At 47.5% G+C, this 13,755-nt stretch overlaps 2 protein-coding genes across 2 annotated transcripts; one reads left to right on the top strand and one right to left on the bottom strand.

Annotated features, from left to right (window-relative positions):
* The first annotated feature begins 3,655 nt into the window (after positions 1 to 3,655).
* Positions 3,656 to 4,471, top strand: LOC123452879 (histone H3.3-like). The gene is made up of 4 exons (XM_045129607.1): positions 3,656 to 3,730; positions 3,840 to 3,919; positions 4,013 to 4,103; positions 4,301 to 4,471. The coding sequence occupies exons 1-4, from the start codon at positions 3,656 to 3,658 to the stop codon at positions 4,469 to 4,471; spliced, it is 417 nt and encodes a 138-aa protein (XP_044985542.1).
* A 2,716-nt stretch (positions 4,472 to 7,187) lies between these two features.
* LOC123452878 lies at positions 7,188 to 10,089 on the bottom strand. Its single transcript, XM_045129605.1, has 2 exons — positions 7,884 to 10,089; positions 7,188 to 7,452 (listed from the first exon to the last, which is right to left on the bottom strand). Exon 1 carries the CDS (start codon positions 9,586 to 9,588, stop codon positions 7,897 to 7,899), a length of 1,692 nt encoding a protein of 563 aa, XP_044985540.1. The 5' UTR covers positions 9,589 to 10,089; the 3' UTR covers positions 7,188 to 7,452; positions 7,884 to 7,896.
* Positions 10,090 to 13,755: the final 3,666 nt, after the last annotated feature.

The raw sequence follows: 13,755 nt of genomic DNA, 5'->3' as shown, positions 1-13,755 counted from the left end.
CTTTGTGCTCATCCCACACACGGACACCAGGTCTGCCCCACAGCTGTAAAAGTTCATCAACTAATGGCCTTAGGTACACATCGATGTCGTTGCCGGGTTGCTTCGGACCTTGGATGAGCACTGGCATCATAATGAACTTCCGCTTCATGCACAACCAAGGAGGAAGGTTGTAGATGCATAGAGTCACGGGCCAGGTGCTATGGCTGGAGCTCTGCTCGCCAAAAGGATTCATGCCATCTGTACTTAGACCAAATCTTATGTTCCTTGCGTCAGCTGCAAAATCTTTGAACTCTCTGTCGATCTTTCTCCATTGCGTTCCATCTGCGGTGTGTCTCAACTCCCCGTCCGACTTACGGTCCTCTTTGTGCCATCGCAACAACTTGGCATGCTCTTTGTTCCTGAACAGACGTTTCAACCGTGGTATTATAGGAGCATACCACATCACCTTGGCGGGAACCCTCTTCCTGGGTTTCTCGCCCTCAACATCGTCACCAGGGTCATCGCCTCTGATCTTATAACGCAATGCAGTGCATACCGGGCATTCATTCAAATTCTCGTATTCACCGCGGTAGAGGATGCAGTCGTTGATGCATGCATGTATCTTCAGAACCTCTAAACCTAGAGGGCAGACAACCTTCTTTGCTTCGTACGTACTGGCGGGCAACTCGTTATTCTTTGGAAACATATTCTTCAACATTTTCAGCAAGTTTTCAAATGCCGAGTCAGCTACACCTGCCTGTGCCTTCCATTTCAGCAAATCCAGTGTGCAGCCCAGCTTTTTCAGACCATCATCGCATCCGGGGTAAAACGACTTTCTGTGATCCTCTAACATGCGATCCAAATTCTCCCTCTCCTTTTCAGTTTCGCAGCGTCTCCGTGCATCAGCAATGGTCCGACCAAGATCATCAACGGTCTCATCACGTGCCTCTTCTTCACCTTCACCTTCCCCTTCACCCTCAGCATCCTCCATGAAAGTATCACCGAAATGAGCAAGATAGCTTTCATCGATGAAATCATCCCCTTCTTCATCTTCTTCCATTATAACCCCTCTTTCTCCATGCTTGGTCCAACAATTATAGCTTGGCATGAAACCGTGCCGAAGCAGGTGCAGGTGAACTTCTCTTGAGGAAGAGTAACCCTTCTGATTCTTACAGTCAACACATGGACAGATAACAAAACCCTTCTGCTTGTTCGCATTAGCCAGTACGAGGAAATCTTTCAAACCCGTAGTGAACTCGTGGGAGAGTCGGTTACCGTACATCCATTGCCGATTCATCTGCATTATTATAATATAAAATATATAATTAACCATCATGCATTTGTTAAACTAACTAGCTATAAACAATAGAAATTAAACAATGAACAACACACATGCATATTTTATCAATGACACACATGCATGAAAGGTTCAAGTTGCTAACCGCGATCGAGGAGGAAAAAATAAATGAGGAACCTCAAGTGTGGCTCCAACACTTCATATCATGTTTGTTTCACGCTCTTGGGGCATTTCATCAAACACCTTGTGTGCATAAGAGGAACCAAAAGCAAACCTACACCCCCTTGTGAAGCTTGTGAAGAGAAGTGGCACCAAATGGCTAAGTGAGTGTGCTGAACTGATATATATAGGGGAGGAGCTTTAGTCGTGGTTGGCCTGGCCAACCGCGACTAAAGGCCTTTGGCCCAGGCTGGCCACCGAGCGCCCTGGCCCAGGCCTTTGGTCGCGGTTCGTCTGCCGAACCGCGACTAAAGAATTCATTAGTCGCGGTTCCTACAGTGTCGCGACTTATGGGGCTGGACGGAAGCCTCTTTTTCTACCAGTGGTAAGCCGTTTCAAGCGTTCTACCCCTAGTATTTCTTGATGCTTCCGGCGGTATTTTCTGATTTGGTTGCTTGTGTTGGCCATCACTCGTCAGCATAAATAGTTTAGGACATACTCCCTCCGTTTCAAAATAAGTGTTTTAGTACAAATTTATACTAAAACTAGTCAGGGCCGGGCCATAGATATACGGGGCCCTGGGGCAAGACAACAATAAGGGGCCCTTGTTTACTCAAAAAGCTCAAAATATTTTATATTTCAAAACCAAAGTAATATCCAATACATAGGGCAGTCTGATGATTTTAATTTGGACTCTAAAACTGACAGTACAATTTATTTGTCGATCAAGTGAACTACATCATGATAGTAAGGAGATGAAGTTCGACAAAAGCTCTCTTTTCACAAAAGCTTGCATTCCTAAATTTGAATGGAGACTGTCATTTTATTCTGCAAAATAAAAATTCCTATCAAAACTGGTTGCTACTTAAATCTTTTGTGTTACCATCAAATAAAAAGTTAGGCATGAACTTACATTTGTTTCTTGATTGGTTGTTCAACACATACTATGGCCAATTCCAGGGGACCTCTAGAAGAACTACCAGGTTTGAAATATCTGTTAAGTGATCCTTTTAGAGATTTTACCTCTTCATCTTTTTGCTTTTTTATCTTCCTTTTGTTACTACCAGATAAATGCTTTCTAAAGGACATGTTACTTATCAAGAACAAGCAACATAAAATGATTAAAACAGGGAACAAAGGCACCTGAATGTTGATATAGGCGGCCAAATCAGCAGATCCGTGAGTGCGAGTCAACAGGACCCTTCTCCAGTTCTGCAGTTCAGCTGTTCGATGTTCATGTGATTTGTTTCACTAGGAAGAAAAAATATGTTCTAAAAGAAAATGAACTAGTGAAGAACCTGATTACCTGAAACAGATCCAACCCAGGCCCCTCCCTTCGGCCCCTTCCCTTGCCTGCCTTCGCCCCCTCCCACTGGCGGCCTGGCAGCGAACAAGAACAACAACGATTCCCAGCGAACAAGAACAACAGCCCTCCTCCTGCCTCAAATAGATCCCCTATTCCCCTGTCCACTGAAAGTCTGAAACAGAGAAAGAGAGATATTAGAGAATAGAGATGCGGGCAGGGTCATCTATTTATCTGAAAGGAGGAACGGGATCACCGGGAAGTGAGGAACGGGATCTCCAAGACTCCAACGTCTAGTTGATGCCTGATGGGGATATGAGTAGGAAGCGGCGGCGCTGTTCCATGAGGAACGGGAAGATCTTTGAAGAAGCAAGCCGAGCAGATTGGGGATCGGATTTGCTTCATTGGTCTCCATTAATGGCCGGCAGTGATTTTGGAATCGGAGACGGCGCTGTTTTGGGAGTCTGGGAATCTGTCTCGAGAAGGAAGGAGAAGATTTACTCTCGCGGTCTTGCCTCTCGGGAGAAGAACGAGAAGGAACGACTCCGAACGAGAAGACGCGCAGGGCACTGCAAGGTAGTCAAAGCATTACCCGGGCTGAGGCCCCTGTCTTCCCGCGGCCCAGGGCGGGCGCCCCGTTTGCCCGGCCTATGGGCCGGCCCTGAAGGTAGTATAAAGTTAAGACAGTTATTTTAAGACACAGGGAGTACTACACCACCTTGTTTCAGATGTCTTACTAGGATTTTCAATGATTATGTGCCCCTTTGTTTGGGCTACAGATTCCTGAGAATCAACTGTGGCTCTGGATTTTTAAGAATCAGAATCTGGTTGTTTGTTTACTTTATTGTGTGTCAGCTTTAGAATTTGGTTTGTTGAAATGAATCACTGTTTTTTTTATATACTATTTTGTTTGCAGGATGGCCCGAACTAAGTGCACAGCCCGTAAGTCCACCGGCGGAAAGGCTCCGACGAAGCACCTCAGGGCCTTCTATGTAATATTGCACATTTGCATTTACTATTTGAATCATCAGCAATTTTGAGTGTACGAAATTGTTTGCTTGACAGTAACTAAACTACTGTTTTCTGGTTTTGTGATGCCAGGCTGCCGCTCGTAAGACAGCTCCAGCCACCGGAGGGGTGAAGAAGCCTCGCCGTTATCGCCCTGGAACTGTTGCTCTTCGGTATATAATTTCCATTGCTTGGACTCCAATAGTTGCTCAGCCGTAAATTATTGTCATGAGGTGCCTATGTGTCATGCTCTTGTGCTTTTATAGTGAAATTCGCAAGTATCAGAAGGGCACAGAGCTGCTCATAAGGAAGCTACCATTCCAGAGACTCGTCAGGGAGATTGCCCAATTTTTCAAGGTGCATTTCCTCTAGATCATATGTATCTGAATGGGCTTATTTCAGATACGTACAAATCCAACTCAACCCCTCCATAAAAGATCCATTTGGGATTGGTTAGGGCGTAGAGAAAAGTTCTAGTGCAGTGTATGTCAAGATAATAAACAAAATATTTGGGCTTACATATGTTTTCTTTGGCTTGTATGCCACATCTACAGAGTGATCTACGTTTCCAGAGCCATGCGGTGCTTGCTTTGCAGGAGGCAGCCGAAGCATACTTGGTGGGACTGTTCGAAGACACTAACCTGTGTGCCGTCCATGCTAAGCGTGTGACAATTATGTCCAAAGATGTATACCTAGCTAGGAGGATCCGCGGCGAGAGGCTGTAATTGGTCTACACAGATGAATCAACCCCAACATGCTAGCTGCTTTCCATGTGATTTTCTGCGTTCGTGAGGGACGGTGTAGAACACTTAGATTTGCCATGAACGTTACACTATTAATAAACATACAATTGGGTGTCCCATGTTTCTTTTATCCTCCTTTTCCATCGTAGCAAGGGTATTTATAGCAAGACATCAACCGAATATTCGTACCTTAAGGAGAGCAGGGCACCTCCACAATATACCAACCGAGTTACTACTCCGAATCTGTCGTGTTAAATATCTGTCGACTTAGACTTGGTTATGTCTCGGTGGATGTTATATTCGTAAATATTTGTACATCTTACATTAACAAGATCAAGCAGGAGGTGTCGCTTTGGATTTTGGCGGGGGCCAACCACTTGAGTATTGTAATGCCGAGAGAGTAATTTTCCTTCGTTTGCCGCTTGCAGCTTTTGTCTAAAACATCCTCCCTTAATCAATGAAATGGCAAGTCTTTTGCCTCGTTTAAAAAAATATATCTTATATTGAGATCCATGTAAAAATTAATTTCCATTTTTCTTTCTTGCATGTTATGCTACTTGAAAACCCTAACTCCAGTGGGCGGCGGCGGCGTCCTTGACGTCGTGACCTTCCTGAAGACGTCGCCTAGAGGGCTGAGTGGTGGTGGGCACTGTGTGGGTCGTGAACGGTTGCTGGTGGTGGGCACTGCTTCGGGGGAAACCCTAGGATCTGGTCTTCCAGATCGGACGATGGCGGTACTGCGGTGCCGTTTCTCTCTTGGGAGCATCGTTTGTGGAGCATCGCTGGCAGACTGAGGCAGGAGGTGGAGCGGTCTTGCACGAAATTTCGGTGGAGCTGTCAAGTCATGCTTGGCCGACAGTTGCTATGCTGAGTCATGCCTGGTTGGCAGGTGCTACGCACGACAGATCTCCCTGGGTCTTCGCATCTGGATGGATGAGCGCAGGGCGGTGGCGCTGTTGGGCGCCGTGGTGGCGTCGACGGATGTTTGGACTGGCATGGATAAGGCAGATCTCTTTCATGAAGATGGGTCAGTGGTTCGATGATGATGGCGGCTTGTAAAACGTGTATGTGAGCTGTGTGTTTTAGGTGTGCTGCATCGGCTGTTGCTCCCGATACGTTATGTGGATGGATTGACGACAACATCGGTCTTAGATATGTGAAGTGAGAGCACTCTATATTATCGAGTTTGTAGGCGTGAGTGGTGACTTCGTATGGATTGATGTATACTTTTGTTAGACCTTTATGAAATAATTAATAAAGATGGCTGCATGCATCGATTGATGCAGAGCCGGAGGTTTAACCTCCTTTTCCAAAAAAAAAAAGTTATGCTACTTGACTGAGATCAGCCACCTGAGACCTAGCCACACCCACTTTGAAAGTTTGAATATCTACATCCAAACGGCCACTTCGTCGGATCTGCTGTAGGATGGTTGGGGTGAGCGTAGTACCACCAAAGTTGAAGACAAATAAAATAAAAAAGACAAAGTACACTGCACAAATACGCTTTAGTATTTCTTACCAAGTTAACTTTGCAGGCATTCAGATGGAACAGATGAGCAGCAACTAACTGTATCTATGTGCATGTGTGCCCCTGACCCTGCTGCAGAGGAGCACTCGCTCGCAGTTCATGTTGAAGCAGGCTGTGCTGATCATTGGTTTGGTCTTTACAGTTTATTTTCCCCAGCACAGCACAGACATATAAGCAGGTCTCACTGCAGGCCTGTATCATCCTGCTACAGAGTAGGTCTCAAATGTGCCCAGTCGCAGAACAAAAGGGGCATCATCCTGCTGCAGAGTAGCACTCACTCACAGTCCATGTAGATGCAGCAGCAAGCAGGTTGTGGTGATGATGATTGGTCTCTCTTCTTTCAAATGTGCAATGCTAGTTTGTTTACCGCGCATGCTTTGCTTTACCAACGTGCCGCAACATAATCACAGCTCAAATGAAGACCCAGATTAGCAGCAAATATATACTACTGTATATGCTTGGCTCTGAGGGCAGACAAAAAGGGACATCCTACTGCAGAGTAGCACTCACAGTTCATGTGGCAGCAGGTTATGGTGATGATTGATTGGTCTTTGTTTTCTTCCATTTGAAATGGGCAACCTTGCAATTCCTGTCCAATCTTCAGTCCTTTGAGCAAGTGATGTTGGGCAGGGTGTCGATAAACAATAAGAGATCCTTGAGACAAGAAGGAGAAGTTAAGTTGCTAATTGAACTACCAACTAAACCTGTCGCCGCTTGGCTTCTAAGATACGATATGATATTACTTCCCTTTTAGATGAGTGGGTAAGCATCAACACCTGCTACTAACCCTGATATGCGCCGTGCTTAGACTAATGTCTAATGCCTGCCTAAAGTTCCACCTTTGTGTGCGGGCATTATTATCCTACATTTTCACTTCTCGATGTGCTTTTTGGTAAAGGTCCCATGCATGCTGACCCGCGATTAACAATGACAAAAGGCGCTTTGTGACTTGACAAGTCCCAACATTCCGTATGCTAGAATTCAGTAGTAGGAGTAGTAGCTAACACACACGCGGGAGTAACAACTTTATGACTTTCTTGTTGGCAATTTCGACAAGTTTTGGATGGAATTTAAAAACGACGAAAGAACCGACTCTGCAAGGCTCAACATTCAGTTTCACTCAGGCCAGTGTTCATCCACAAATATGTCTCACCGGGTCACACATAAACCTTCTCAAATGATCTATGCTAGATGCTTCCATTTTCAGTTTGTTCGATGATACACATATGTACAACCAACCAGCAACAAACAGTTTGGACAATTTCACCTCCTCTGTTTTTTGCACTGAGGCAACCACAAATCTGTCACACATTCCTGTTTTCGGATTGTTTACATACCTCCACATACCTCCGATCCTTTTTACTCCGCATATTATATTTGTGTCGAGTCAAACTTTACAAAGTTTGACCAAATATATATTGAGAAATATCAACATCTACAATACCAAATATACATGTCATAAAACTGCATTTCGTAATGAATCTAATCATATTAACTTGACATTGTGAATGTTGATACATGTTTCTATAAGTTTGGTCAAAGTAGAGATACTTTGACGTCGGACAAAGCTAATATGCAGACTAAATTGACTTCGGACAAAGCTAATATGGGAACTAAAAATGACCAGAGGGTATACACCTGTAGATTAGATAAGAAAAACACGTTTCCAGTGGACTGACAGGGCATTTCATGAGGCAATCCTATATTTCATTCATTCATCCATACATGAATGGATAGATGCACAAAAACGGAAGACAGAGAAACCCAAACCAAAACACAAGCAACTACTACTACCCTCTGTTTGTTTGTTCGTTTGTTCTCACACTAGTTACAAACAAAAAGAAAGAAATCAAGCAGAAGAAAAACCTGATCTTTCTTGCTAGTGATGATCCATGGTGGTGTGGTGCCACTGATCCATGGCGCAGTCGTCCAAGTCGATGCTGCTGGAGCAGTCGAGCAGCGCGCTCTGCTGCTGCTCGTAGCGGCAGATGTAGTTGAGCCCCACGAGCAGCTCGCAGAGCACCGCCTCCGTCCTCTCCCTGTCGGCAAAATACAAGGTCTGCAGCAGCAGCACGTTGCCGTTGCCATTGCCATTGCCGCCCCTGTGGAGCTGCACCGCCTCCATGTGCTGCTGCTCGAAGCTCCGGTCGGCCTGCCACCGCATCATGCTGTGCGCCATTGGGGCCAGCCAGGCCAGCGTCTTCTCCAGCGCCTCCCGCCAGTCGTGCGCCAGGAAGGCGTCGTAGATGCCCAGGTTCCGAGGGAGGTGCCGGCGGAGCGACGACCGGAGGCTCGACGGCAGCATCCCGTAGAGGTCGTCGCGCGCCTCCGAGCCCACCAGGTGCGGGTACTGCACCAGCTTCTCCACGATGATGATGATGTTGGCGTAGTGCGATGCCAGCGCCGACCCGCCCACCGTCGACGTCGGGGCCAGCGAGGTCACCGTGCTCTTCGGCCCGAACCGCCGGTGAGGGTGAGGCCTCCTCCTTCTGCTCCCGGTGCCGTTCTTGGCTGCGTCATGCTCTTCGCCGCTGGACGGCGGCGCCGCCAGCATCCCTGACCTGATCGCGCTGATGCAACTGCTGGCGTCCCCTGAGAAGAAGGACCCGTCGTCGTCGTCGAACCCGTTGTCGTCCTTCCATGCCGCCGAGCTGCTCAGGCTCAGGCACTCCATGAACATGTTCCCCCCGCAGTTGGACCGGAGCCGATTTGGATGTGGCGGGTCCGCGTCGGCGGCGACCCTGTCGATAATCGGCCCCGACTTGGCTGGGGTGACCGGGCCGGAGAAGAGCTGCCGGCTGCTCTGGTGGTGCTGTCGGTCCTTGTGGTCGTGAACAAGGAGGGGGTCGAGGCCGCGCATGGGGTCGCCGAAGACGAGGCGGATGCGGTGGTAAACGGCGCAGACGGCGCGCGCGAGCAGGAGCACGGCCTTGTCGTAGGTCCAGCCCCAGAGCGAGGCGTCGCGGAGCCGGCGCGCGTCCTGGCGCCGCCACCGGGCGCGCTGCAGGAGCGCGCGGCGGGCCTCGTCGGTGGGCAGCTTGCGGGCCGACTCCTCGAGGTCAGCGAGCGCGTCCAGCTCGGCGTAGAGCCCGGCCGTGGTGGCCGCGAGGCGGTCGAGCTGGCGGAGGAGCGCCGCCTCGGACTGAGACGCGGGGGCAAAGAAGGGGTAGGCCGAGGCAGGGGAGCGGCCGGCGAGGAGGTCGGCGTAGACGTGGTCGAACCCCTGGAGCGCCGGGGCGGCGCAGCGGCGGCCGAGGCGCGCGGCGACGGCGGCGACGCGGTTGAGCGCGTCGAGCTTCTCGGCGAGCGCGAGGGCGAGGAGGCGCGCGTCGTCGCCCGGGACGAGCGCGCGGACGGCGTGGGAGCCGAGGCAGAGCGGGCCGAGCAGGCGCGCGGCCTCGGCGGCGGATAGCGAGCGGTGGAGGCTGGCGGCGCGCGACATGGCGTTGGCCAGCTCGAAGGACAGGATGCCGACCCTGCCGCTGGCGCCGTCCTTCTTGCTGGCCTTCTTGTTGGAGAGGGAGGTGGTGGCCATGGAGAGCACCTTGTGCACCAGCGGCTCGGCCACCATGGCCTCCCTACGTGCTAGTGCTTGTGCGGCGGAGAGAGGAGCAAATCGAAGAAACGCGAGCGCGTGTGGATTTGAATCCAGAGCCCTCCCTTGGCTGGCTCCGATCTATCTCGAAAATCAATGGCGGAGCAGAGAAGTCAACACGTCGAGACAGTACTGGCACTGGCAATACTATCACCAGAGCCAGACAGGAGCAGCTAGCAGCGCTGCCACCATTAACCAGAGGAAGAGAGAGAGAGACGAAAAAGGAAGGGAAGATGGGGGAGGAAGAAACAAGAAAGAAAGAAAAATCTCTCTCCGGTCGGGTCGGGTGGTTTTGTGTTCCCTGGTTCCCTTCTTCCTTCCTTCCTTGCTTCAAGGAGGGAAATGGTGGAGAAGTGGATGGAGAAGACGGCGGATGTGGGAGTAGGAGCTCAGATGGATCCGGCCATGGCAGCCATTGATGCACAGGCAGATAGGAGCACACTGCTCGTCTCCTCGTCGCTGCGCTGGCGGCATTAAAGCGCCATAAATTGGACGCGGGCAAACCAACAAAAGGAAACGAGCTACCTCACTCGCTCTGCTCAGCTCGGAGTGAGTGCAGTGGTTGGATCCGCAGCTGGGGGGGCTGTGCTTCCGGGCCCATGTGTCAACGAGAACGAGGCGTACGTGCCACAGTTGAGACTTGGGTTGGGAGGGAGTCGTAGTAGCAGTTGCATTTCAAAAGGGCGGGCAGGCAGGCAGGCGCAGGTGGACTTTTTTCTCTTTTCATTGGAGTAAGTAAACTTACTGCAACATGTGGTACCCTCCCCTTTCATTGCCACGGTTATTGTTGTTTTTACAGAGGTAAGGCTGCTCTCAATGCTCCATTTTGAATAGATGCTAAGCATGTCAACAAGACAAAAAATCCTACGTGACAATCTAATTAAGAAGAGAGAGAAGTTTGGTGTCTTGAGAAGGAAACGGTGCTAGTCACCGAAACCTAAGCAAAACATTAAAAATTAAGGGACCTAGTCTATGCATGCAAGACTTTAGTTGCTAAACAATTAAATGAGGCAATCTTTGACACCATCTATGATTGTGAACACTCACTAAACTATTGCATGCTTAGAAGTTGATGTTGGACAAGTAAGACAACATAATGAATTGTGTTTGCTTGGTTCCGAACAATGTTATATGACTAGAGATCCCTTAGCATGTGACGATTGCTTCCACCTCATATTAGCCAAAACTCCCGCACCAAGTAGGGATACTACTTGTGCATCCATAAACCTTCAACCCAGTTGTGCCATGAGAGTCCACAATACCTACCTACGGATTGGATAAGATCCCTCAAGTAAGTTGTCATCGGTGCAAGCAATAAAAATTGCTCCCTAATATGTATGATCTATTAGTGTGTGGAAAATAAGCTTTGTACGAACCTATGATGAGGAAGACATAAAAGCGACAGACTGCATAATAAAGTTCTTTATCACATGAGGCAATATAAAGTGACGTTCCTTCACACTAAGAGGACACACATCCAAACCTCAAAAGCGCATGACAACCTATGCTTCCCTCTGCGAAGGGTCTATCTTGTACCTTTACTTTTTACCCTTGAAAGAGTCATGGTGATCTTCACCAATTCCTTATTTCGCCTTTATCTTGGCTAACGTCATATGCTAGGGAAAGATCTATATTCATATGTCAACTTGGAAGTAAGTATTCATGAATTAGTATTGTTGACATTACCCTTGAGGCAAATGGTTGGGAGGCGAAACTATAAGCCCCTATCTTTCTCTGTGTCCAACTGAAACTTTGATCTCATGAGTACCACGTGAGTTCTAGCAATTGTAGAGAACGAAAAGATGATTGAGTATGTGGATTTGCTTTACAAGCTCTTATTTGACTCTTTCAGATGTTGTGATAAATTGTAATTGCTTCAATGACTAAAGGCTATCGGTTGTTAATTCTCGGTAAGGTTCTTGATCCATACTTTACTTTGTGAAGGAATTGTCACTTTAGCATAAGAGATGATATGATGGTATTGCTGTTCTGAACATGATCATGATGCCTGCATGTCTGTATCTTGTTTTGTCGACACCTCTCTCCCAAAACATGTGGTCATATTTATTGATCTCGGCTTTCGCTTGAGGACAAGCGAGGTCTAAGCTTGGGGGAGTTGATACGTCCTTTTTGCATCATGCTTTCATGTTGATATTTATGGCTTTTTGGGTTGTTATTACACTTCACGGTACAATACTTATGTCTTTTTTCTCTTATTTTGCAAGGTTTACATGAAGAGGGAGAATGCCGGCAGCTGGAATTCTGGCCTGAAAAAGGAGCAAGTTTGAGATACCTATTCTGCGCAACTCCAGAAGCCGTGAAAATCAACGAGGATTTTTTTGGAATTTATAAAAAATACTGGGCCGAAGAAGTACCAGAGGGGCGTCAGCAGGAGGCCACAAGCCTGCTAGGCGCGGCCTCCCCCTGGCCGCGCCTAGGGGGCTTGTGGGCTCCCAGCTGGCCCTCTGGCTCCCCTCTTTTGCTACAAGAAGGGTTTCATTCCAGAAAAAATCAAGAGGAGGCTTACGGGAGGATTCACCGCCGCCACAAGGCGGAACTTGAGCAGAACCAATCTAGAGCTCCGGCAGGACGATCCTACCGGGGAAACTTCCCTCCCGGAGGGGGAAATCGTCGCCATCGTCATCACCAACACTCCTCTCATCGGAGGGGACTCATCACCATCAACATCTTCATCAGCACCATCTCATCTCCAAACCCTAGTTCATCTCTTGTAACCAATCTCCGTCTCGCGACTCCGATTGGTACTTGTAAGGTTGCTAGTAGTGTTAATTACTCTTTGTAGTTGATGCTAGTTGAATTACTTGGTGGAAGATTATATGTTTAGATCTTTGATGCTACTCATTACCTCTCTGGTTATGAATATGATTATGCTTTGTGAGTAGTTACTTTTGTTCCTGAGGACATGGGATAAGTCTTGCTATAAGTAGTCAAGTGAATTTGGTATTCGTTCGATAATTTGATGTGTTGTATGTTGTTTTTCCTCTAGTGGTGTTATGTGAACGTCGACTACATAACACTTCACCATTATTTGGGCTTAGAGGAAGGCATTGGGAAATAGTAAGTAGATGATGGGTTGCTAGAGTGACAGAAGCTTAAACCCTAGTTTATGCGTTGCTTCGTAAGGGGCTGATTTAGATCCACTAGTTTAATGCTATGGTTAGACTTTGTCTTAATTCTTCTTTTGTAGTTGCGGATGCTTGCGAGAGGGGTTAATCATAAGTGGGATGCTTGTCCAAGTAAGGGCAGTACCCAAGCGCCGGTCCACCCACATATCAAACTATCAAAGTAGCGAACGCGAATCATATGAACATGATAAAAACTAGCTTGACAGAAGATCCCATGTGTCCTCGGGAGCGTTTCTCCTCCTATAAGACTTTGTCCAGGCTTGTCCCTTGATACAAAAGGGATTCGGCCACTTTGCTGCACTATTGTTACTTTTGCTACTTGCTATGAATCATCTTGTCACACAACTACTTGTTACCGATAATTTTAGTGCTTGCAGATATTACCTTGCTGAAAACCACTTGTCAGATCCTTCTGCTCCTCGTTGAGTTCGACACTCTTACTTATCAAAAGGACTACGATAGATCCCCTATACTTGTGGGTCATCAAAGGATGCTACATTTATTGCCTTAGAAATTGAATATGTGAGAAATATTTCATTGGCTAGTTTAAACTAGTGTCATCCACTCACAATTCACCTTGGTTGATGAAATTTCAGATTTGAGCCCTATAAACCGGAAAGGAGGGAGTATATGATAAAAGTAATATTTTTATAGCTAACTATTGCACAAGCTAGCTATAAGATGGGCTATAAGACTGCTTATAGCCAGCAGTTGGCTATACTATTAATCATGCTCTTGGCCAGCTCTAGCACGTGCTCCTATGCACTTTGTGAGAATGAAAGGTGGGCCATATAATAAATAAGTAGTACACTCTTCTAACCAACTATTGTACATGTTAGCTATAAGATGGGCTATAGGTGACATTGCATGAGCTTAGAGCCGGCAGCCGGCTCTACTATTGTCCTTGCTCTTAGCAACAACAAACTAAAGCACCAATGCATTGGAGATTATGGTTGCTTAACATATATAATTCTCTTAGCACCTCACTTAGCACCTT

Source organism: Hordeum vulgare, chromosome 5H (genome assembly GCF_904849725.1).
Source record: "Hordeum vulgare subsp. vulgare chromosome 5H, MorexV3_pseudomolecules_assembly, whole genome shotgun sequence".
In the NCBI taxonomy this organism is placed as follows: Eukaryota; Viridiplantae; Streptophyta; class Magnoliopsida; order Poales; family Poaceae; genus Hordeum; species Hordeum vulgare.
The sequence above is the reverse complement of the archived record's forward strand: the minus strand, read 5'-3'. Positions and strand labels throughout refer to the sequence as shown.